This window comes from Molothrus ater, chromosome 2 (genome assembly GCF_012460135.2).
Source record: "Molothrus ater isolate BHLD 08-10-18 breed brown headed cowbird chromosome 2, BPBGC_Mater_1.1, whole genome shotgun sequence".
Taxonomy (NCBI): domain Eukaryota; kingdom Metazoa; phylum Chordata; class Aves; order Passeriformes; family Icteridae; genus Molothrus; species Molothrus ater.
In genome coordinates this window covers 11270568-11296985 of record NC_050479.2, presented here as the reverse complement: position 1 = coordinate 11296985, position 26418 = coordinate 11270568, and the positions used below count along the sequence as shown (strand labels likewise).

At 41.4% G+C, this 26418-nt stretch overlaps 1 protein-coding gene across 8 annotated transcripts in view; it reads right to left on the bottom strand.

Moving 5' to 3' along the window:
- The window catches only part of DMD (dystrophin), a 1044614-nt gene that overhangs the window by 69068 nt on the left and 949128 nt on the right, over positions 1–26418 (bottom strand). For 4 of the 8 annotated variants that reach the window (XM_036378940.1, XM_036378921.1, XM_036378950.1 and 1 more), the window contains exons 1-3: positions 18195–18295; positions 11340–11401; positions 1015–1089 (exon numbers count right to left, since the gene is read on the bottom strand). In XM_036378940.1, coding sequence (XP_036234833.1) covers positions 1015–1089; positions 11340–11401; positions 18195–18214 — 157 coding nt within the window. In that variant the 5' untranslated portion in view covers positions 18215–18295. Of the gene's footprint in view, positions 1–1014; positions 1090–11339; positions 11402–18194; positions 18296–26418 lie in introns of those variants that run through there. The other 4 variants (XM_054518613.1, XM_036378966.2, XM_036378958.2 and 1 more) reach the window with 1 other exon arrangement.

Below are 26418 nucleotides of genomic sequence, written 5' to 3'. Positions count from 1 at the left end.
ACAAGACTTCTCACTTATTGTTTATTTTTTCCTTTTTTTTTCCTCTATTTTTTATACATTCAGACATCAAGTCAGCACACTTTAGCAGAATTCACCCATGCTTATAAGCCTAAAAGTAAACATGCTCAAATATACCAAGGTTTGACACAGTTCCAGAAAGCATGTGAGCACAAATCCAACTTGAGATAAATCAACAGTTGAGACTATTGCAACTGTGTCAGAAATTTAACTCTGTAATTAAATGCCAAACAGTGAATGTTAAAATATTTTAATAATCCTCCCAATTGGACTGCCTAATAAACTGCTTGCTTTGGCAACTGGCTGGCCTATCAAGAAAACTCTCAGCGAATTATTTGGCTATCAGGTTACAATAAGCTGAAAAGGAAATGTAATTCTAGTGAAAAGTAGAATAATACACAGCAGTTGGGAGAATTAAAATGTTCGAACATGCACATCACTAATGTAACAGCTGATGAGAGACTTTTCAACACAACTGAAAGCTGGGGAAAAAATGAAGCTAAATGTTTATTGAGATGATCTCATTTAAAGGCAATAACCCCTCAGGGTTCAAGATTTAACTTAACAAACCATTAGCAACTTCAGCTCTGAAGCATTATTTCAGCTGAGCTCTCACTGCTCCCAACACACCACAACTGTGTTGCTTTCAGCTGCAAAGCTGTGGCATGGCACAGTGAGTGACATGGCACAGTGACATGGCACAGTGAAAATACCTGGCTAAAGAGTGTAAAGATAAGAAATATGTATGGTATGTTCAGTTTTATTCCTGAACTGCTGCTCTGCCTTACAAGGCACAGACCTGCAGACCACCCAGCACTCTGGCTTTGTAATGACCATGCAAACCGGTGGCAGCAGGAGGCCCTTCAGGTGAGAGGTCTCCATGTACCAGGCAGAGCTGGGGGTACGTGTGGGAGTGTTTTTCTACTTCTGTGAATAAACTTGTGTGTTGGTGATGGAGCCTTCCTGGCAGAGGGTGAGGCACAGGCAGGTACTTACAGCAGAGGGCTTTCTGCAGCCTGCGGAGTTTCATGGCAGTCCTGTACGCCGAGAACCTGACGTTGTTCAGGTCAGCTGTAGGGAGGCAAGATCAGAACAAAAGATCAGCTTCACACACCAGAAATAACCACACTCATGAATACGTTGTTATGTTGAACTACAAGACTATACCTGTTGGTTAAAAGAGCAGAGGTGGAAAAAAAAAAATTGCTAGAAATTTCACTGAGTTAAAGACCTCAAATCTTGACAACCAACCATCCAAAAAAACCCCACTAAGTCCTAAAGTGTTACTTCCTTTTGTTCAAAGCCACTGAACTAAAGAACACTTGAAAGGACAACATCAGTGACTGCAGCAGTGTGTCTGGAAATACTGCAGAGCTTTTCACACCGAAGGCACTGTGAGGGAGATAAGCCCCTGAAACTCTTCCTTGCTCATCTTGTGCACCAGCCAGGCTGTGTGCAGGCAGCCCCAAGGGAAAACTTATGCCCAGGAAAAAACAAGTGACTCTCAGGTACTGCTAAAACAGAAAACTTATTAAAAATATCCAATTAAACTTCTGTGTTTTCCACCTAAGCAGGCATGCCCAAAGATGTAGAGCCTTTCTGGAGAGAAGCCAGCTCACCCAGACAGGTGAGTTTCCAGGTCCCCACCTGCAAAATGGCAAGGAGCCAGTGGCTCTGGCAGCGTGACAGGGAATGGCACCCAGGTGGGGAGACACTGTCTGGCTCAACTTTTGCTAAGCTGTCCTCATACATTTAACAAAATAAGGAGATCAGCACAAGTCCTCACTGAATACTTTAACCATGGCTTGCAAAACCTCCTGGCCACCGTGGGGACAAAGACACACCAGAGCAGAACACAGAAGCTGGTCCCAGGGGCCCTGCCAGCAGCTGCCCTGGGAACTGAGGAGTGGCAGGGGACACACTCGTACACTACAGGGCAGCCACCCACCACTGAACAACAGTGCACGCTCTTGGCCCTGCCACCTACCCAACTAATTCCTGGGCACACACACTCCTGTGCAGCCTAAGGATCACTCCCAAGAGATTACTTGGCATATTGCAACTTAAGGGTTTTCCAGAACAGAAACACACTGCTTGTGCCAGCCAGTTTCAGCACCTGACAACACTGCTGAATGCATTTAATTTACTGGTGAAACCCATGGAGCCTAAGGAATTACTGATGGGAAAGTGTTTAGAAAATGCAAACAACAATGTCAATATAAAAAGAATATTAGAGGTAAAAATGCAGTGGCTCAAAATAAAGGTCCCTTTAGCTCAATAAGCTTCCTCTAACCTGACAGACTCTTAGAGAAAGAATATGATGAAAAACAGGGAAAGACAAAACATTTCCTTGCTGGCATATGAGCTAAGGTGCTGTAAAGCTGTTTGAAATGTGGTAGCTTGGGTATAACTATCCCAACATCATTTATAATGCTGTACAGGTATAGGTAGCAGAGGGAATATAGTCTCAATTACATTAATTTTAATTAAGCTGTTCTGAATGAATAATATGAGGCATGATAATTCAGTAGTTTTGAATACCTTAATAAAAGCTGTGGAACATTTCTGAAACATGTCTTAGAGCAGAAAAGGAAGTTTCAGCTTTGTATATAATTTATTTTTCTTTGCACAGTTGCATACACCTTTTTAATGGGCACTTCTATGTATTGTTCCTGCCAACTCTGTCTCTCACCATCATCCTGACAGGTCCTTTATGTGGTGTAGAATACATTGAGTTAAATAAAGAGACTTAATTTGTCTTAAATGGAAATTAATAAAGCAGTCTCTCACAAACACACCATGAATTCAATTACATTTTGTACCCTTGCTGCAAATCTCTATTTGTATTCTGTAAAAGAATATTATGGCTAGCATTTGACAAAATGAAGAAGCCTTTCTTAAATTCTCCCTGAGTGTTCTGAAAGAAGCATATCTATTTATTATTTACATTTTCAGAAATGTGAGTAAATATGTATGCATATTTCAGGCCTCGATCAAGGCACAAAATACAATCCATGCAGACATTTAATCCTGGAAGTGACACAGTTTACATCTATTTTCCTGTATATGTAATGCACACTGAATTTATCATCAACCTTAACAACACTGCTGCCAAGAAGCATCTGCTCTAAATGATGAAGCAGCAATGCCAGGTGCTCATTTTGGAGCCCTGATCTCAGGTTTTGGAAAAGCAGCAACACCACTGCTCATTTGGCTCTGCAAGCCAAGGCTGAGCCATCACACTGCCACGGCCACCGCAACCGTCACTGCTGTCACCAGGATTAGCCTGCACCCAGATACTGTCCCTGGGCCAACTGCTCACCTCTGTCTTCCTTATGCCACCATCTCCACACTTCGGATGGACAGCTGTCTCACCAGATGGTGACAGTCACTTAAGATCACTGGATCTTAGTGATTTCACTTTTCCCCTCCCTGTGCCTATGAAACTGTCAGTGGTGCCTCTCCTCCCCTGGGGCTACTGCTGGAACAAACGTGTTGTGCTGCTCAGGGCAGCAACAGAAGGAGCCCAGGCCCCTCCTAACTGGGTTCAAAACATTTGGCTTGCTGGATGAGACCCCATTTAAATGAACCACAGAACACAAGACTGCCAGGGAATGAGTCCTGGCCCAGGGCTGGGGAGTGCTGGACGTAAAGCCACCCCTGACATGGAGTGGGGGGACCTCGAGTGAGGAGCACAGACACACGGCCAGCTCACACCCCAGCTGATCCTGCTGGGAACAGGCAAAGGAGGGAGGAAAGGGGCTCAAGCAGCAGCAACCTTCCAGAAGCCTATGGGAACACCAGTAATTCTTACCTCCCTGTTTTGGGAAATTGTTTTTGCTTTTTTCCTTCCTGGATCCTTACGGAAAAAAAAATATGTTGCTTTCTCCACCCCCACACAGCCCACTGAAAGAATTAGAACCTATTAAGCCCTGCTTCCAAAGCTTTTATCATTTCAGAGCAGGTTGAGGAGTTCAGTGCACCAACAAGTATTCCTCCAGCCCTTTCCTCCCACTCCTAGAAAGTATGTACCACCTCATCCTCTGAACCGAGTGGTCAGAGGGCTGGAAAGCTCTTGCTGTAGAGTGAAACTCTTTCAAGTTGTTAACAATACTCCCTCTTCTTGCTCAGAAAGCAACTTTCAAGCTGTAAACAATGTAAATGCCCAAGAGCATAATCTGTTTAAGGTCTGAAATGATGCAGTGAAGAGGTCACTTGGCCCCTGGAAAGGAACCAACAAAAGAAAGGACCATGAGGGAGTATTTGGTGACATTTACATCTCAGAGCAAAGAGAAATCATGACTTTCCCACCACTCAGCCATGGACGACCCCTCTGTTCAAGTGAATATATATCTTTCTCTCACTAATAACAAGATAACAGTGAACAAGAATCAGTGCTTTTATTACAAATGCAGCTCTAATGAAGGGTACTTCAGCTCAGAGTGCTGATAGGAGTAACTCAAATCAGAAATACTGTGGAAAGATAATTAAATCCTAACATTTTCTGCATAATTCTGCATGCTGAGAGAAATCTCAAAACATAAGGGCTATGTTTTATTTCTACAGTATTCTAGAAATACCTGCAATTACATGCAGTAGATCCTTTTGCTAGTGCATAATCAAGCAAAAAAACCCACTCATCTGAGAAGTGGTCAGTGATTCAAACCTGACCTGCTGGAATGTCTCACTGACTACTGACACAGATCCGTAGTCAAATAAAATCTTGCAATTTGGGTTCTTTTTTTTTAAATCCTCTCTTGCTAAATTCTGGATTTTACACTGGGATATGAGTACTATATTAAGAGGGAAAACATATTCTCGTATTCTGGAGCTTTTACTGCCTAAAATAGCTTATAAAATAACTAAAAGCAATAAAAAAATTAAAATCAGTAAGTTTTCTAAAATAACCTATTTAAGAACAGGTTTAACACCTACCATGAGGGGGTATTTGTTTTTACTGTTAAGGAGTCACATCTGTAAGCCAGACAACAGGATTTAAACAAGTCCCTCCTAGAGCTGCTGCATCTGCTGAGAGTGCTGAGTGACTGGGAGTGACGATTTCTATTTGAATTTCTATTTCTATTTTTCTATTTGAATTTCGATTTCTATTTGAATTTCTATTTCTATTTCTATCCTGCATGACAGAGTCATCCCACTGTGTTTAAAAGCACTGGGGTGGGCCAGGCTACTTCCCACCAAAGGCTGTTCATGCCATTTATCTCTCTCCCAATGTAATCTGAAGGCATCTCATAAACTCCTTTTACCAGGAAACTGCCTTTCTTCCTTTCTTCTAAAAGCTGTTTCTTGTTTATATTATTGTGAATATTATTATAATTGCTTTTTTAGTTAATGAGGACAAAACACACACCCTTCCCTTGGTTCTATGGACAGCAATTATCTCAGTGTCTGGACATCATCTAAGTGAAATGAGCAGCTTACATGCTTCAGGTGGTATTAAACTCAAATTAACAACTTAACTCTTTTAAAGAGTTAAGATGTCATCAGGTCAAATCCTCATCTTCATTTTAAAAGATTTACAGGGTTCTGAGGGTATTTAATCTCAAGTGCAAGGACAGAAAATGTGAACCTGTAGTGATATACCCAGAAACCTGAATGCCTTACTCAGCCACAGCTTGTGTCATGCTCATAGACTGCTCATAAATACACTGCCTGGGGATAACCTATTTTGGGAATTACAATGCCTTCCTGACAGATGTTAAAAACTCTATACTGGACAGTCCTGAATAGACAGTAATTCCTCTACAGCCACTGAATTTTCCATGTTTCATCAGACATCAGCAGCACTCTTGCCTTTCCAAGAAGGTTCAGCTCACATTGTTTCAATACAGCTGATATTCTCTGTCTGGCTGGTAAGAATGCTGGGTTTCCTCCTGCTGCCCAAAACCTGTAAATTATTCTTGTAATGGTGCCCTACAGTGACATATATTGTCTCTTCTGGAATTGCAGCTTTAAAATGCAAATGACACAAATGCACAAAGGAAAGAAATTAATCAAGTAACACTGCTTAATATCAGCTGAGTCTCAGCCATTGACTTTTATTATAACAATAACTAATGCTATCATCTACACTATTTTGGTAATAAATAACAGTAAACTGTTATTCCATGTACAGCTTAACCACTCTTCACGTTGTACTAGGCCTGTCCACCTGAGTGAAAAAGCCAACAGTGTCTCTGCAAATCAACAAGTGCGAGGTACCCAGGGCACCACAATACTACTGACTGCATCTAGACCCAGTGGCTGAACACCACAGCATGTGCCAGCATCCCTGTCATCAGACCAGATGACATGATCTTTGGGAGTTTTAGAATGGAGTGTCTTTTCTACAGCCTGCAAACACAAAAATGCAAGAAAGGATTTAATGTACACCTGGTTCATCCCATTATGGGATTGAGACATGAGTGGAGTTTGTGGTCAGAAAGTTCAGAAACCTTTTATGTACTCTGGTGAGAAGCAATCATAGAAGAAGACAATCCTAAAATAAATAAGCTACAAAGAATTTCAGAAAATAATAATAAAAGGTGTCCATTTGCAAACAAAGAGTGCAGTTACCTTAAGCAAAATGTCCCCATGCTGGCAATATTCTGTAACAGAACAGCCCTTCATTCTCTCTAGAAGAGCCTCCTGATGCTAATACACCTGTGCTCTCATTTTCAAGGGATGCCAGGTTAACTGCTACCCCTAAGTTCTACCTCTCTGCCACAGTTATGTTTACTGTCTGTTAGGTGTGTGCTGCACAGGGCTCAATCACACAGAAAGATGGCTTCCTCTACACTAACTACTGGCCAAGGCTGACTGAACCCAAGCAATCTGATTTTTTGAAATGGGCTTGAAAAGGACATGAGTGAATAATCAACCTTTAAAGAGAGGCTGTATGGAAAATCTCACTGGATTGCAGTAGAACTCAAATGCCTGATGTGTGCACTAGGCACGGGTCTTACTGGTGCAAACATAGAAAACAGCTGCATATGAATAAAACTTCATAATAAATACATGATTTAGTGGTTGCTAATACAAACTGTAATGGCAGTTCAGCCTCTCCAGGCAGCATTTCAGAAGGACAAATCAAGATACACAAACCAAAGAGGATGAAGCTGGTCAGCCTTGGTCACTGGGAGTTAGAAGCTCACAAGAGAAGCCAGCCACAGGACCAACACAGCAGCTGCTGCTGAAAGCTCAGAAGTGCCTTCCAGCATTCTCCCACCTTGTGTTAAGCAATTCTGACATTTCTTTCATGTAATCCATAGAGAACTACCCCCCATTCTCTAAATTAAATGGAGAACTGTCACCAGTGCACTGCAGCCTGCAAGAATGAGGCTGGTTTTCACCCTCTTGCCTTGCCTTGGTGAATTAGGAATGATAAACAACATTTCTGACTGCATCCTGCTACTGCAATTACTGTTCATGGTGACACTAATGCACCTTGAGGACACTTGTACTGACATGACGTGACACAGGAAGGCTGGAGGAGGGGACACTAACAGTATGGCATGACAAGCCAAGTCCTCCTGGGCCATCATAGCAAAGGTTGGAGTCATTCTCAGCTTAAAGGCAAAATACTGCTATTCGGAGCTAAACTGTCTGACATTAAATGTTCACTCTCAGAAGATAATCGGAAAAAAATTGAGCAAACTCAGACCACTTTGTGATTCCTGTTCCTTTTGTCTCTGCCCTCGTGCAAAGGTCCGTGGTCTCCAAGACAGAGAAACAACACAAATTCCCTTTTCAGCGATGCCCTGGAGCCATCATGAAGGATGAAAAGGGGGTGTAAAAGAACAGTGTAAAAAGAGCAGATCTGCTGCAGAGGAACTAATTTTGGAAAGAAAAGCAGCTGGAGCAGTTCTTGATTCTTTGAAGACTTTCAGGAGGAAGTTAGAAGAAAATAGGAGTGGTTCATAATGGTGTAAATACAAACCAGGGATGTCAGCTTCTGATCCTTTGAAGCTCATGTATAATGATTTTTACTACCTTTCCTACTTCAGCATTTATTTCTTCTTTATGTTTTTAACTTACATGATTCTTTTTTAATTTAATCTATACCAACATTTAATTCCTGCTGCCATTTCAATTAAACATCAAACAATTAAATCACTAATTATAGACAGCTTATTATGTACCTTTAAGTAGCCATAACTTAAGAGTAAAAATTGCTCAACTTGAGTAAATTTTTCATTAACACTGATAAAATGCTACATTGTTTAAATAATAAAGAGCAGTCAGGAACAAGCACCTTAAGTGTCCTAAAAGGAAAATCTCTGTTAGAGAGAACCACAAGTTGGAAATTTTTGATACACAAATATAATTTCAATCAAGTATTTAAGAAGCATCTTTATAACCAGCTATGTTTTACTAAAGGAGCTCCAAGAGAATTTGAGAATACTTCCTTTATAGGCAGATTATTGTATCATTTCTTCCTGTAGATTCTTCCTCCTGTCTCTGATGCAGTCCCAACTGAAGAGGTTACACGACTGTGCACAGCACATACCTCCCTTTAGTAGTACTAAATAATGCTCCCCAGTAATTTAGCTTCATTTTTATTAATACCCAGACCTCCAAAGATAGAAAAATGAACCAGTAAGTCTCACTTGAAATTCACCTATTTTAGCAAAATGTAATGCAACAATTTGGAGGTGTGTGAATTGGATATGTGAAGATTAATATTACTCTTCTTTCTTGGAGAAGTGTCTCTTACATCTCAGAGGCAGGTAAGAAATGTTACCTTGTGTCAGGATTCAGCTTCCTCGTTCACTTAAAAAAATTAAGCTTTCAGTAATTTGTAAGAGTTTAAATCAGACATAATCATCCTGTAGCAAATTATGATGTACTGGCATGTACAGTACAGAGATAGATGTGATGTAACTCTCTACATGTATAGAGAGTTACATCACACAGCACAATTATTCCATATTGGATAAGTGTAGAAGTTGGAAAATGGAAATGAAAATTCTTGAGAGCATTGATGTACTCGGTCCCACTTTATTGCATATACACGCTTGCCAAATTCATGCTTTCTACCAGATTTTTAAAAAGGCATACATACTAAGCTCTTTACTAGCTTCTTTATATGAATTAGAAACAAAATTGGGATCCTAATGGAGGGTAAAATAATAAGATATAATGAGTATGCAATAGAAAATCGACTTTAATAACATCTTCTCAGATAATATATTACTGAACAGTCTGAAAAGACTTCAAACATCCCATTATTACCATTTTGACCCGAGGCAAAGCAAAGCACTGAAAATACATCAAGGGTTCTGTTCAAGACTAAACGGGTTATACTTGTATTATGCAGTTTGTGTGAGAGTTAGGCAATGGTGATTACACTCAGTTCAAAAATAAAATAAATCTGTAGGTTATTCAGGAGCACTTTCATCAAAGCTTCACCCATGTGGCAGGACACAAAGAGTCACCTTGTCTAGTCTCTTTTGTACATACATAAGAACACCTCCGTTTACTCATAAAAATACGTATTATGCATACTTTTCTAAAATCAGCATTGCTTTCACACTAATGACTGTTTGGTCTCAGATCTAAAATAAACAGAACAGTCCAGGTAGAGGACTGCTTTTTTGGAGATTTAATGCTCCTGAAAAGAAAAGCAGCAGGAGAAAAAGGAAGTTCACAAGTAAGTAAGAAACAAAATCTGCCTGAACATGTTCCTTCTTTGTGCAGTAAAAATAAGGCTTGTCTTAAACTTCTGACATTTGGGTGATACTCACAGTGATAAAATTCAGTTAAACTAAATGCAAACTGACTTCAGCAGTCACACATCTTCTGAACTGCTGACCTGAATCTATCAGGACACTTTTCTCCCTTATTACCTTTTCACTTCTTGGTATTTAAGAGTACTGTGGCTGAAACAGGGAACTAGCAGAAGAAAAGCAGTTGCAACAGGACTTTAGGTCCGACCAACAACAGTATCAGCAATACCACGCAATCTGTGGATCAAAGGCAGCTGAGGAGTCAGAGTGCAGTTCAATTAACAGGCAACTATTTGAAGACCTACCTGTATTAAAGGGATGTCTGCAAGAGCAATTACCATTTGTCCTGAAACTTTTAAATCACTCACTTTAAGAGCAGAAATATGAAGGAGACACATGGGGCAATATGTTGTAATTAAATGTCAAGTCCCTACTTGTCTGCTTTTGCATTTGGTTAGCCTGAACTTACACATTTTATATCCCTTTTTGGCATACAAAGCTGCATTCTGGTTAATTTTTAAACCAACTGCTGCCACACTGCTAATACTATAAAGAGAAAAAAAATCTTTACACTGCGTCGTTTCATTTTATATCACTTTTCTAAAATATTTTTAGCATGCTTGAACTGCAGAGCACCATAGAGATACCTGAGTTTGCTTGAAATAGATTACACTGGCATAATTAGACTGTTTTCAGCAGCTAAACTAGAGTTTAGCAGGTGGTAATTTAAGCTATTTTTCACCATGGCAAATAAGCCTGCACAGAATGCTAGATCTGACAGTCCTAATGCTCAAGCTGGTTTATGTGCTGTACAAATGTAACCTCCTTATGAATGCAGCATATTTACTGATATTTCTTTCAGCAAAATAGCTTAATTTTTATTATACCCTCTATTATTTATTAACACAACCATTAAAATCAAAGAGTTAGCTATTAAATGGCCTGCCAAGCAGCCTACACTAGAGCATAGATTAACCTATTTTATCTTGTAGATGTGCTTCTGTTAATAAATTCCAAAGCTGCTAAAAAATGAAAAAAAAAAAACCCTCCACCAGAGAGGCACATCTGAAGTCATAATAAGCATGCAATTTGGGTATTCAAAATGACATCATGACAGCTGCTATGCCTTCTAAGTATTGAAAGTGCTTTAAAAATAAAGCAGTGGTAACACAGTTTGGCAAATTGCTTCAACTGGCTTCCCACCATCCAAAAGTCAACATTAACAGCAGCTTGGTTTGATTTTTTCATGTGCCTTTTGTAAAGCAGATTAGACAGTGAAAAGATTCAGGATTATTTTTTTCTAACTTCTGTTCCAGTCTTTCAGCAAAAAGATTGTAACAATACACCCAAATTACTTTATAAACCCAGTGTACATTCCAAATGTGCTAAATGAAATAAATTTCTTTTCTACTGCATGTTTGAAATGTGTGCCTTTTGTATTTCCCTTGCAGAAAATTTTAACATCGGTGAAAGCTCTGCCTCTCTCTTTGACTTAATTTTGATTTGCTTCTTCTGGAAATCTTTGCCTTAGCAAATCATTCAGTTGAAAGAAAAAAATAAAATAAAAGCACCAAACATCTGGTAGATATGCCTTACCTAATGACTGGTAAAGCTCAGTCATCTTGGGATGATCCCAGCAGGTCGTTTGCGTCTCATGGCTACAACACAAAACATGAAAGTTAGTAAAGAGAATTTCTCTCTCCATCTCACAGCAGAGATGCAGGCTGCACATCAGAGCACGGTGCCAGATCTGTGCCCACTGCCTGGGCTGCCCTGGCAGGGGGCTCAGCAGTGCCAGGCGTGTCTTTCTTCAAGGAGAGGCATTAACCTGGAGCGCTTTATTCAGGCAAGGACTCATGAAATAAAATTAAAATTTAATTAGTGCTAATTAAAAAGACAGCAAGTATGTCAATGTTTTGAGGAATTTGCAAGCCATCAATTCTTAAGAACTCATTGCTTTGTACCGGTCATTCTCCAGTTGCTGCAAACTAAAGGACAGACATTTCAGAGGGCTTAGTTCTTGAAAGAGTTTCTGGAAACTCTGAGCAGACACTGAGATCCGTATTTGACATCCTTTCCCCTACATGCTCTCTCAACCCTTTCCCATGTAGTAGTAAGAACCACCCAATGCAGTGGGTCCAATCCTTCCTTTCAGTTCAGACACTTGTGATAAATTCCCTGAGCCACAGCCTTCTGATCCACCAGCAGCTTACACCGCTTCCCAGGGCAATGTTGCACCCCACAGTGACAATCTCATCTAGCAAAGACTCTTGGCTGCTCTGCTTGTTTCCTGGGACTCCCAGGCCCTTTCCCTGGCCCTGGAGGTCCCTGTGCAGTGTCTGGCAGCAGAGCTGTTGGGAAGCCAGGGAAAAGCTGGAGCGGGGTTATGAAATGCTGCAGTATGACCAGAATGTAAATTGGAGAGTCTCTGCATTGAGGTCAGCAGCCTCCAGCTTTGCAACACAACGTGTTGCCGAAGGACAGGCAGCGTGAGAAAGTCAACAGAATGAAGTGTTAGTGGATGTAGTAGCAACTCATGTCTCCTAAGGTTATACTTTTTGAGTTTGTTTTTTAATGACAGCATAGCTAACATGATTATGTTTCCATTAACATAGAGGGCTTGAAAGAAAATTCTCCTTATCTGTCCTGTAGCCAATAAAGTCCGTTCAAGGCAAACAGAATTCAGCTGTATTAAGAGACAACTGTGAGTCTCCATTAAAGAAAATAGGAACATGTATGTAGCATACCATTACTAGCAAATACATTTGCCATTTCTGTACTTAAAAGCAGACATACAGGCTTCAACATGCACACATCATTCTGGAGAACATATGCAGAAGAGCATGACCTGACCCACAGCACTGTGGAGCTCCTGGAGCACACAGCTTCCACCTCCAGGAGACCAAACCACCACCCAGCAGCACCTGTGGGCTGCACTGTGCCCTGGAACATTGACACAACAAGGTTGTTTCAGAGAACAAACAGTCCTTAAGTTCTCATTTTGAGGCACTGATGTTCCCAAGTGCACATTTACCCTTTATAGACTAAGAAGAGGTAAAACTTCCAATGTATCACTTCAACACCACATCTACTCAAGGAAAAAGAAAGTTGTGCCAGGTTTTTTTAGTACGATTTAATTTTGGCCTTAAAAGACAGGCTATTTATTTGATTCCTGTGAATACTTACTGCCCCAGTAACCTCTATATGTTCAGCAGCTTACTATATATAATTTTTTCAGATTTTGCTCTCTAACTACAAGAAAGAATGAAAGGGATCACAAGCACTAAGCATAAGAAAAAAACTCAACTGTAGAGCTGCCCTAGTTGAGCACAGGGTTTCAAACAAGCCCTGTCTCAGCATTCCCAACCCTTGTCAATTCCTGCAGTGGTTGAAGGCAGTGAAAATGGGAGAAGAACACCATAAGAATAAACCAGTCTTGTACTTTGCTCTGTTAAAAACGAATCCTGCACAGAGAGATGGATGCAATTGTATTCAGAAATCTCAGCCTGGTGTGGGTTTTTTTTTTTTTTTTTTGGTTGGTTGGTTTTTATTCCCAGAAGCTAGGTAGCTTCAAGTGAAAACCTGTGGATCTGGGCCACCTGCATCTGAGCTCCTGCATTTCCCATCCTGCTTGGAGTGGGCAGGTTCTGCAGGGAGAATGCAACACCAGAACCTTTTATCACACCCAGGTATAAAGCGTATTTTTGAAGAAAAACAGAAACAGTTCATGCCTAAAAACTCAACTGTAAGAAGCCTCTTCTGATACAGCAGCATTCCAAAGGAAAAGATGGAAGTGCATTCATGGCAGAAAACCCCGTAGCCAGAAATGTCCCGATTCAGGTGAACAGCCGCAGACCCAAACAAACATTCACACCTACAGACCTACAGGGGCTGCAGTTTGTTTGCACCCAGGGTCAGTCTCAGATCAATAGTTCCCCAGGCATGAGCTTGGCCAGCCTGACTTGCTTCCCCACAGGCAGACAGCCCCAGAAGCGGGGTATATTTGAACAGGAACTGTACCATGGTTTGTATGCTGAATCACGCAGCAAAAACGAGAAAAAGAATTTATGTGAACAGTTACAAGAAACTGATTTCCCATGAAAACGTTTAAAAGCCATTAGATATCTGGTAAAGGTGAATATATATACATAGGATTATGGACATATTCCATGCTTGTGTGGGATAGAAGAAAAAAGGGATTCTTTGTATGAAAAACCCATACAAAAAAATCAAAGTTATGCCAATGAGTAATTTACTGAATTTTTTATTTTTATTTTTTATCGTAATGCCTAACCACGTACCAGTGAGTTTAGCGTGTATGGTTTAATCTTATAGCATTTACTAGTGCTGAAAGTACACAACTGCTTTTGTAAGACCTTGTAAATAAAATTCTCTTTGCCAAAGAAACACTGGACTCCAACTGGTTTCAGATATTTTTAATACCAGTAACCCCAAACCTCTACTCAGTGTGGTTTTCTTTCATAGTATAAGATTAATTATCACGGGAAATGCACATTTTGTAAAGAATAATTTAATCCGCTTCATGTTCAAGTAACAAACACTGAATTTGCAGGGCCGGTACATTTCCCCTTTCGCTTTAATTTGAAAATTCATTGCAACTTAGGGGAAATATTCCTTTCGTAAGACCATAAAATCAAGCCAGTAGAGCCCCTAACTCTTGCCCCAGCAGCTCCCTAGCAGTGAGCACCCATGGGGCAGAGTGCCCTGCAGCTGCTGGATCCCACCCTGGCAGGGACCACCCAGCTCCCAACCCTGGCAATGGGCTGGCCAGCCCTCAGCACCCCTCTGTGCTCCTGCAGGAACAAGCAAAGGCTTGGAAGGCAACTCTAGAGGTTGAGTGGCCGTACGGAGCCAGGGCAGACTTTGCTGGTACTTTACATGCAGAACACAAGAAGGCTGCAGATATTTTGCTCCAGCTAAAAGGCGTTCGCCTCTCAACATCTTCAGCTCGGAAAATTATCAACTATTCTGCACACAAGGGCAGCTCCAGGAAAGGTTAGATTCCATCAAGGCTATTCTTCCTAAGCCTCTTTGCCATTTTCAAAGGCCATTTAATTGTGAGCTCTGGGGTTGGACCGGTGGGGGAGGATTTGTGTGTATGCCCTTCTTGTGAGCACCGTCTGAAGTGAAATGCCAGCTCAGCAGTTTCAGGCAGCCTCAACCACACTTGGGAATGCTGTAGCATCCTTAATAGATCTGCAGCAAAGTGTTTGCCAGAGTTTCAAACTCTGGTGAACAAGGCCCTTTACAGTCTGCAAGTCAGGAAGACATCAAAAGTGTAGTCTGAGTCCTCTTGACTAGCAGCAGCTGAAGCAGAGTAAGAGTATGTGCAGAAATAAGTACTCAAAATGCTTTTCCAACAAGCCACCAACACAAAAAGACATTGGCACACACAGCTAGCAGTTTTGCAATATTGCACATGCTCAGAAGATATATCTTTCAATTTGGCTCTACATTTAGGTCAACTAAATTGATCACTAGCTTTTAAATCAAAGGCATTCTGAAACAAAGAAAAATATAAGTGCACTCACTTGGCTTATTTTCCTCTTTCTCACCTGACCTGAGCTGCAAAAGTGGAAAGGAAATTAAAACCAGGCCTGAAAAGAAGATGAGCAGCAATGGCCAGTGGTGACACCTTGGTGCAAGTGTGACTGGCACGCTAAACACACTGATAATTTGGTGGGATGAAAGCACAGTGTTCACTTGATACATCCTTTGGGAACCACAGGACCACTTCATTAAAGGGTGATTATATTATATTAGCAAGGATAATTTTTATGTAGGGAATTCTGTCACACTATGCCTGTGTGAACTCTGTTTCTGCCAACAGCAGAGAGATTTGTCTCTCATCACTGTCAGCAGAGCCAACAACACACAGGATTGGAAACCTGAAATCAAGAGATGATATCCTAACACACACTGGCTGAATTACAGTTTCCTTGTTATGACTTGATCAGTCTGGACAAAATACAGTTATTTTTTCTTCTTTCTTTTTATATTACTTCTGAGCAACACCAGCAGCAGGAGGAATTGAAAGCAATGCTCCCCCACACCCTAATTCTTGCACAAATCCCCCCCCACATTCCTGCACCAGCCACGCTGTAACATTCACAAATCTTTTAACTGTTTTTGATTGCATCTCTTCTCCCTCACCCCTTAAAAAAAAAAAAAAAAAAAGAAAAAAAGGTCCTGTGTATTCACTGCTCAGCTCCAGAGCAGAATTTTAGGCTGCAACTGCAGAGTCCTTTTTAAACTCTTACAGCTCACTTCATTAGTGATACCAGAGCCAGTTCTGCTGCACTTCTCCCCACACCCTTCATTAGCAAATGCGACATGAACAACATGTGCAAACGCATAGACGTACACAGAATAAAAAATTCTATCGCATAGCCATAAATAGTCACATATACTCACAAAAAAGTGCCAAAATTATAGTGGTATTGTACAAAGCTCTGAACTCATCTCGTTTCAAACAACCCGATTTACAATACTTCTCACCTTCTGTCTTTACAATGAATCAAATGTTACTCCAACCACCTTATGACCGTTGTCAAAAAGCCAAAGTAAACATGATAGTTGTTTGGATTTTACTAAACTAACCTAAATGCAACTGAAAGAGCTTTTATGAATAGACACTACCTCCCATTTAAGAGAAAAATATTTTCAACAGAAGATGACAGTGATTGCAAAGAAAGACTTAATATTTCTCTTTCTACAGTGCTTCATTAATTCCTAAGCTATAACAAGTTAGTGCTATGGAAAGTATTAGCAATGTAAAAAGGTGGCACTCCTTTGTGCTTTACAAAGAACTACTGTTTTCATCTGTAAATCTAGAGACTACTGATCTGTGCAGAGATTACTTCTGTTTAAGCCAAGGATCAGCGTCTCTTCAGCAGGAATTTGACTTTAGCCTGTTTTATTGGCTTTTGCAAGATTTATCAGACTGTTGAAGGCAGGCACCGATACATATTAAAGTTTCTTGCCGATACTGGAAATGAAAAATAGGAGAAGGGCCAAATATCAGCTGTCAAGTACTGAACAGTAACCCTTTTTTTCTCCCGTTGATGTTAAACATTTATTTTGTCTGCTCTGTCAGGGGAAAAGATTCCCGCTCAGTGACTTGGTTTGGGTGAGCCTTGCCCCCCCCGGCTTGTCACTCTCGGCTGATCTATTTGCTTTCCAAAGCCTCTCCTCTCCACTTCTGCCAAAGCAATTTCACTGCAGGGTCTTGTCAAATCTAGGCTTAGACAAGCGATGGCCTTGAACAATTCTTTAGTGCTAAAAAGGTCAAAGATCCCTGATATAACCAGGTTCCTCGTTTCCCCAGCTCTGCACACAACACACCTGCAAAAACCACCTCTGTGCCCAACTCCAGTGCAAGACACCTCCGGTGTCCCAGGCTGCAAGATGTTTTACAGCAGCTATTAAAAGGCAATATAAGGTGCCATATAGCAACAAGAAATACAGCACTTGCAGTGCAACCGCCCGGAGGGAATCCCCTCCCAGCCTCTTCTACCTATTAACTTGAAAGATCACTTCTAAGCATGAAATTACGGGGGAGAAAGAAGCCATACACCCCCGAGCAGGTTCGCTTTCAGGAATTCCGCTGAAGTTCACGCCCGGCCCGAGCTGCCCCACAGGCGATGTTCAGCGCAGGTGACGCCGTGCAGCACCGCGCTACCCCCGGAACCTGCGGAGCAACGAGGCGAGCCCCGCGCATCGCACCCCGCCGGCACCGCCGCCGTTCCCTGGCGCGGCTTCTGCCCTCGCCAGCCCGCACAAGCACAGGTACAGGCACCGGCACAGGTACAGGTACCGGCACAGGCACAGGCACCGGCACAGGTACAGGCACCAGTATAGGCACAGGTACAGGCACCGGTACAGGCATGGGTACAGGTACAGGCACCGGCACAGGTACAGGCACCAGTATAGGCACAGGTACAGGTACAGGCATGGGTACAGGTACAGGCACCGGCACAGGTACAGGCACCGGCACAGGCATGGGTACAGGTACAGGCACCGGCACAGGTACAGGCACCGGCACAGGCATGGGTACAGGTACAGGCACCAGTATAGGCACAGGTAGAGGCACCGGTACAGGCACAGGTACAGGTACCGGCACAGGTAGCGCCACGCGTGCGTGCCGCTCACACCGCCATCTCCTACGTGTGCCAACGGGGCGAATCCAGCGCCCAACTACGGCCTCGGGAACGGGGAAAAGGCACAGAACCAAACGCCCTTTCAAGTTCCCAGAAGAAACCCGGCGGCAAGTTGCGATTTCCCGTGTAAGCGATGACAGGTACGGCCGCCCGCCCGGCGCAGACGGCGGCCGGCCACGCCGCTCGCCGCCGCGGAGCGCGGGATGGCCCCGGGCCGCGCCCCCGCCCGCCCCCGCCGGCACCTGCCGCCCGCGCCCCGCATCGCCCTTACCCCCGGAGCTGCTCCCTCATGGCGGCGGCGGATCGGCGGCGCCGCGGAGGCAGAAACAGCGCGTCCGCCCAGCCCAACCGCTCAGCGCCACTGCGGCCGCCCCGCCGGCAGGGAGGGACGGCGGCAGCGAGGGAGGGATGGAGGGAAAGGGAGAGGGAGCGGGAGAGGGAGGGAGGAGGAGGTGGCGCTGCCCGCCCCGCCCCGCTCCCGCCCGGCGGCGGTGCCGGCGCTGCCCGCCCTCAGCTCCGAGCCTCCCCCCTCATCCCGGCTGCGGGGCGGCTGAGGGCACCTCGCCCCTCCCCGGTCTCCCCGGCGCTGTGCAGCTATTCTGGAGGAAGCCCTCGGGGTTTCCTTTGACTTCCTTTTTATTTTTTGGGTGTTCTTCGCCCTGGCGCTGGCCGGCCGGCCAGAGAGAGGCGTGTGCTGAGAGGCGGCAAATCAGTTCGTCTTCAGCGGGCTTGGGAAGAAAACTTAGCTAAAATATGCACCGAATCTAGACAGATTTGAAATGGGCCTTAACTTGCACTTCCCCCCCCCCCCCCCCTTTTCCCTCAGCGTTTAATTTTGGTGCTTAAAATGCTGAGTGGTTTATTCATGAGTGCAATCAGGTAATTTCATTTCTAAGGGCTTGCCTTGGCCCTGCAGGGAAGGAAGGGTGAGCTTCTCCCCTGGATCTGTCAGTGCAGAGGAAACAGTTCTGCTCACACCGAGTTCCTGTTGCAATGTTTCTTTGCATTAATTCCTACGCAATATGCATTACACAAACCATGCATTACAAAAAGCCAACAATCTCCTTTTGCTGTCAAGCACTTCAAATCAGCGTGGCCAGTCTCCCCTAATGAAGGCTCCCAGTCCTTCCCATAACCAAGTAGTTTTTCAAGCCTTACATATTGTGATTTCCTGGTAAAGCCAACCCAAAACCAATGTCTTTCAAATCAGATTCATAGAGTTGTTTTGGTTGAAAGGGACCTTAAAGAGTATCTAGTTCCACCATCCCTGCCACTAAACCAGGTTGCTCAAGGCCCTATCCAGCCTGGAAGACTTCCAGGGATGAGGAATCTCCAACTTCTCTGGCAACCTGTTCCAGTGCCTCATCACCCTCACAGCAAAGAATTTCTTCCTAATATCAAATTGAAGTCTTTCAAATGCACAGAAGAATCTCCCTGTTTTTACACTGGGAAGATGCACACCTAGAAGCATGGAAAAATCATCCCACCCCTGTTACATGGATGTCAGTAGGCATTGAAGTTGGAGGGTGTTAGCCTAAGCACCAGGAAATTTAGGGTTCCCCTTGATGCTCTAGGTAGTTGGATTATCTGATTTTAAGAAAAGTTTACCAAGCAGTTCAAGGAAAGCCCACAGTTTTGTTTTTTTTTCTAGAAGCATTAATGTGAGAGATGCTCAAGGTTCAACCCCTCAGGCCCTCAAGTGTAAATATAAAAATTATTTGAATTAAATGTTAAATTCTAATAGTTTCTAGATGATTTAGGTTGTTTTAACAGATCTAACTCACAGTTTTCAGTAACCTTGAATCTGTAATATTATGCCAATATGGAAAGAAAATAGAGGAGTGATTCTTGTGCAAACATAAATTGCCATGTTAAAACTCATTAGACTGTGAATTTTCCATTTAATTTAGTGGACCTGGTATTTCATCGATTGCTCTGACTATATCTTAGTTTTGACATGATAAACTGGCTGTCAATTGTGTTATATCAGCAGTCTCACATTTTTGCATGTTTGACCAAGTTTTAAGAAGTGACAAAACTCTCCTTAAGTCTAAAATAGGATGATTTTCACCCTAGTTGGGAGGAACCTCAGGGTTCCCCACAAGGAGAGAGCAGCTGCTCGTGTCATACAAAGGGAGGGGCAGCCAGAGGCCAGACGTTTCACAGCAAAAGGGGTTTGTTTTCCTTCAGAAGCATCTAGCACTGATTCCCTGATACACATTCCTTCAATTTTCACTGTTTCTGGAGCTTCCTGGCCTGCCTTAACAGAAGCTTGATGCTGCTATTATCATGCTGGTCTTCTTTCCCATACAATAGTGCCAAGTAATAAGAATTTAAAAACCGGTCTGAATTTCTCATACTTTGCATAATCTTCTTTCTCCTTGAGTTACAATTAAAGCATTGTATTCAATTAGACTCACAGCAGGTGAAAACCCCAATTAGTGAATCCATTTTCTTGGCTCTTTTTCCCTACCTTACACCCACACATCACTTTTTTTTTTTTTTTTTTACAATAAAGGGTAACTCTGAGTCATTCTCCAATTGAAAAGCAAATTAACCCTTTGATCTCCCAGCTCAAACTATTACTCACTCAAGAACATCCAGGGCAAAACAAGAATGTTGAAGGATTAAGGGATTAAGGCCTATCGACTTTATAAATTGATTTGTATAAAAAAATCTATTTAATGTAGTTCTGATTGTTGTCTCCAAATTCACCAAAGCTTTTAGCTATTTTGATTGACCTGAAAATTATATTTTTGCTGTATAATGTGCCCAAGTATTACCACTCTTACTCCAAATTACTTTTAAATACCTGTAATTTATGACATAAATATATTTTGTTTGCAGTGCAAATGGCTACTGTCTTTGGCATTTGTAACTGAAGCCAATTTTTATACCATACTTAATTTTAAGCCATTTATTTGATAAAAGATAGTCACCTCCCTATAAATAATAAAACAGGATTACAGAGTAAGCAGAGTTTTAATACCCTGTGGTGCTTTTCTAATGCAAGGGCTACTCAGTCAACTTATGCACTATATAGAGAATTTAATCAGAAGAAGAGCAGTGTTTATTTCTCCTATATTGTTCTTTTGTCCTAGACTGTATCTAATCAATGTATCTACGTCTTCAACATTTAGTAACACCAGGTGCTTAAAGGGAAATCATGGCTGCCTAAAAAATGAGGGATGATATTTAGAAGTGATCTTATTACCGCAAAACTCTTTCAGGAAAAAGGAAAAATAAAAGGATGACTTGGATTTGTAGTCAGTCTGACTGCATTGCTTGCTGTCCAAAGGGTCACTGGAATTTCTGCATTTCAGAAAGCAAATTTTTCTGTTCTACTAAGTTCTTCTTAGAATGCTGTCCCTTTTTGATGAACAAAGAGCCAGAGTCATGTACACATTAAAACAAATTATATTAACATAAAATAATTGGTTCCTAAGCATTAACAGTTGAGTATAAATCTTTGTAAGTTTTATGTACAAGATTAGCATCATCACTCATGTTACAGACAGATGTGGAAACCCAATTGCAGGAATGGTTTGGGACTTGCCTAAAACTAAGGTAGACTAAAGAGACATTTCTTTAATTTTACTGTCATTGAAGGTGAAGATAGAACATTTTCCTACTAGTTAAGTCTTACTTCCAGAGCTCTCTGAAGTGTGTAGCCTCCTTGTAAGTGTGGCTTTACCATTTCTCAGCTATCTGGACAGTGGATTACTTTGCTTTGCATTTGAGAAGATATTGTGGTATCCTGTATTGTGCTGGCTAATTTGTTATACTGTTTGAGTCTGTTTTCTTTTTCTTGGTATAAATAAATGCTAAAAATCAATTAGGATGCCACAATGCCACTTTCTTGGTTCATGTGTCTTAAATATGCTCCAAGGGCTGACACCTTCATGGTGTCTGGGAAATTGTTTATAGCTCTCTCAGAAAAGCCAAGAAGAGAATGCTGGTTTTGGATGCTGCTATGTTTGTTTGTTTGGGGTTTTTTTTGCCTTTTTGCACATTACCACTGAAAACACACTAAAATATTGTAAATGCAATGAAAAAAATAGTTTTGAAATGCTCCATTCACTGCACTGTAGATTAAAGAACTAGTAAAACATTCAGAGCTCAGTATACTTTAAATCAATCATTTACACCATAGGTACTGGGGAAGGAGCCTACCACTCCCTGTCCAGGGGGAGACCCAACCTCTGTCCCACATGAAGGATGACAAGCTGGTGCTTCTTCGTACCCAGGGCTCATTCTCTGCACTCCAAGGCAGGTAACTGGTAAATGGAGCTCTCAAGAATTTTTTTCACTGAGATATTCTTGGAATAGACAGAGGAAGATGTATCCTCTTTAAAAAAAATATTTTATTTATTTTTAAATTAATTCTGCAGTAAATATTACAGAGCTTGCAGCAATATAATGCCTAGTATGGAAAGTATTGGTACCTGGCACGTGTGGCAGGAACACTTCTGTTCCTGCTGAATGCACAGCAGCAGAGCTTTCACATTCCTTTGGGCTGTACTTGCTTTTACTACAGTAAGGACACCTGATTAAAAGTGAAATCTTAGTCACCCTACAAGATGGGTACAGTGGAGCCTCAGGAGCAGCCTGTGTGTGCCTTATGTTGCACCACACTGCATGCTGTTGCTGAAAGGTGAATGAGAGGGTGCCTGTCATTTTGAATATATTAAATATATGTATGAATTCAAGCCTGATGAGATCTTGGAAAGGAAAATTTCGAGAGGCTACATTTATTTTGTAAGGTGATAGTGACAGTGGCAGAGTGTTCAGTCTCTACTGCTACCTTGAAAAGGGGAGCAGAGTGGGACTGAGGTTGGGTATGATTGCACACATCGCTGGAAGGGGTGGATAGCACATCCTGATCCCACCAGCGCCATGAGCTCTTCAGGTAAGCTCCTGTAAATAGCAAAAGCTTTCTTCTCCCTTCCATAAGAAACCACAGCAAAGAAAGAAAATTAAAGAAGGAGTAACCCTTTCTCTTCTGGGATGGAGATGAACTGGAGTGTGAATAGTCCCAAAAACAGGAGATCGAGAAGCAAAATGCTGACATAATGCTAGAAAACTAAAAGTAGTAAAACCCCTTCTGAAGTAAGGCTTTTGGAAAGCTGAGAGGAGGAAAAAAAACCATATATATATACATATATATATCTTTATTAAAAAAGAAGATTTGAAATCTGCCAACCGAAAACTTAGGTCAAACAAAATTGCCTGCTGATTTTACAATGCACAAATAAGACTTGAAAAACTATAATTAGACCATAGTAAATTCTTGGTTTGAGGAATCTGTGTTGGCAAAATGAATGGTTATCATTATAGGGAGTAGGGTTGAGAAAAAAATGCAGTCTAATAAGGATAAATTAAACAAAGCAGCAAAGACAAACTCCATTTCTTTCTTTTCTTTGCATGCCCAGTTGGAAATAAATGATTGTTTTGCCTCCTGGAGGGATTAAAATAAGAAGGATTTCATAAACTCTCTCACTCACTGGCGCTCTTTTCACCTCAAAATCTTTCTTTCTATGCATGAAATTATGTGTTGCAAACACAAAAGCTGGCTTACAAAATCATTAACTTCTCTACTGTTTCCTATCAATGTAGAGATCTCAATATCAAGAAACTCTGTATCTTGCAGTCCTCCTTAACTCAGGACCAGAAAACCTGATCCTAGCTACTGCTCACTCTGCATTCCCAATCCCTAACAAGCTGCCTCCTCTTCCAAAGGCTTCCACAGACATTAAAAAAGAATGCCTTCTTTTTTGTACTAATTTACTTTTTGGTTGTGTTGCATTCCATAATATACATATTTTTGACATTATTGAATCTATTTTTTGTGACTAATAGAATACAAACAGAATTTTTTTTTCTTACATTTAAGACTTTATTTTAAAGTCATATTGAAGAGAAAATACTCCTTTGGGGAAAAAAGCCACTGAGATCATGCTTGAAGATTATTTACTAGGATATTCCAATGGTAAGGCTACAGTTAGGTAGTAAAGGAAGAGAACAATGAAATCTATTGCATTTTATGACAGCTATATACAGACAAGTTCCCAGCCAGACCACTAGTTGGCCAGAATTTGCACCTTTGAATTATTGAATTCGTGTTTTGCTGTCTGTATTCTGCCTGTATTTCAGCAATGGATGCTTTGCTGTGTTCTCACAGAAACTTGTAGTTCCTCTTGCTTTTCAATATTTGTTGAACCTGTCCTCGCTACCTTGTTGTTTCATCAGTGATTATAATACACCACGCATAATATATAATTCAAACTCAAGAGGCCCTGCCTATTTTTATGTACACACAAGGCTTTTTCATCCTCTTCCCAGAGATGTTGAGGCTGTTGACCTTAGCAAAGATCAGTTTGAGATTTAGTCCTAACCTTTTCCCTTGATTGAGCCATACAGAGCCTTAATGTGAGAAAGGGATGGCTCTCCCTTCCTGGTAAATCACATTGGCAGAGTTTCAAAACTAGGCAGACTTTAGGTTCTCCTAATAATCTGGTGTAAGATGAGCAAAGCTTAGTCCTGCATGGCAAGACTGCTTTGCTCTCCTTTCCTAAATGTCCTACGTGGGGATCCAGAGAGCAGAGCACTGCACCTGGGGAAGGAACCAGCCTAGAGAAGTTGATGGCAGAGGAGGCAGCTCCACCTAACTGGCCTCACCAGTAATTCCAACCAGGCTAACTCTTTCATCTGATCCAGGTGACATTTCTCATAATTTATTTGCATAGAAATGCAGCTTCGGGTTCAGGGTTGAGCAACTACTCCCAACCTGAGGTCAGCAAGAAAAGAAATCCAGAAAGCAAAAGCTTAACATCTGCCATTTCTGAAATTCTTTTATTTCATTTCTAAACAATATCCTGTGAAAAAAAATGCTTTGCTTTAGCTAGAAAATGAGACAATTGTTCATACAGCTCTGGCAGCACCCTTTAATGACAAGTGGGAACAATCTCATCTTGTCCATGCCAAAGAGTGAAAATCAGTGTTTCTATACAGGCATTTGAAACAACTACAGGCACACAGATGCCTACATTAACTGGGGCTTCCAGAGGCAGAAGCTATAATGGAGCCATGTCCTAGGGCACAGATATTATTTTATCCTAATTGAATCTAAAAGTATGTTAGCATTTAAACCCTTCAGTAAAGAGGGATATAAAGGAATTTTGAGGTAAGATAAAAATTATTTCTTGGTAAGTGGATTTCATTTAAGTATCTTGTGGCAAGTCCAAGCATTTATGCTTTAGCACATGCTCCACATAATTCCAGACAGTTTCTGTACCTTCCATTTACTTAATTTTACTATGATTCTCCCTACAAAGCAATGCTCCCAGCTTTTACACATAGATATCTTTCTGTGGCTCCTCCTATCCCCAGCACAGTAGCTGGAAGTTAATTCAGGGAAGAATCCTGTGGGTGCCAGCTGATAGGAAAAAGTTTTGCTAAACCACATTGCACATTTTAAACTTCATGCTTATCAAAGCCTCATAACAGCATTTAATGGAACTCAATGTCTAGGTGCACTTTCAGTATTTCATATGTTACAGTTGAGACAGCAAACGTCTCATGGTGCGTCTCAGCAAGGTCTCAAATAGCTTGCAATTCTACTGGCATACTTTCATTCAGTTCTCTGGTCTCAGTTATTTAACAGAAAATGGAATCTCTTAGGGAAAGAATAAACATGCAAAATGATGATTTCCTTTCTCGCAACACAGCCAAATTTCACTGTGAAAAATTTGCAATGAAAATCAGAAATGCCTTGTCTGCCCAAAGAGCAGACATCAAAGAGCCTTGACATTTATGATCAAAGGTACACAGATGAATTCAAGGACCTTCCATAGTCCAGTATCGAATCAAGAACAATGGTGAATGTGTTTAGCTCAAAATCAGCCAAATACTTCTTTTCTTATTATACTGAGCATTTTTCCCCATTGAACTAAACAAACATTTGTATTTGGAACTATTTACTGCTTCTTTAGGAAATTGCTTTCAAAAGTGCAATCTAAATGCTGAACAGTCCATGCAACCCTAAAATATTAAGGGTTTAAATATTGGTTATGGTCTATATTAACATTCTTAGACTCCTGCTGCTACATCTAACTCCTTTGAACACATTATCAGAAATGTCAGCCTACACATCTACCATATCAAAATCTTCAGCTTTTTCTAAAATAGTCCAGACTTAAAGAGAAAGTTCCTATTGCTAGCACTAAGTGAAGCTACCCATCTTCATCATCTCCCTCACTGCACGACACAGAGAGACAGATTATTTTAAAAGTTCAAAATACCTTATTTCCTGTTATCAGGCCTAAGAAACATCACACAGTTTTTGTCACTTTCCTTCCAGGGAAAAAAGAAGGTATTAAATTAAACCAAGGTTTCTCTGTATCTACATTGTACACTGTAAATGCAGAGCACAGCACTCAAACAATTTGTTTATTTAATAGTGTCCAGAATTTGCCATTTCATACTGGCATAAATTT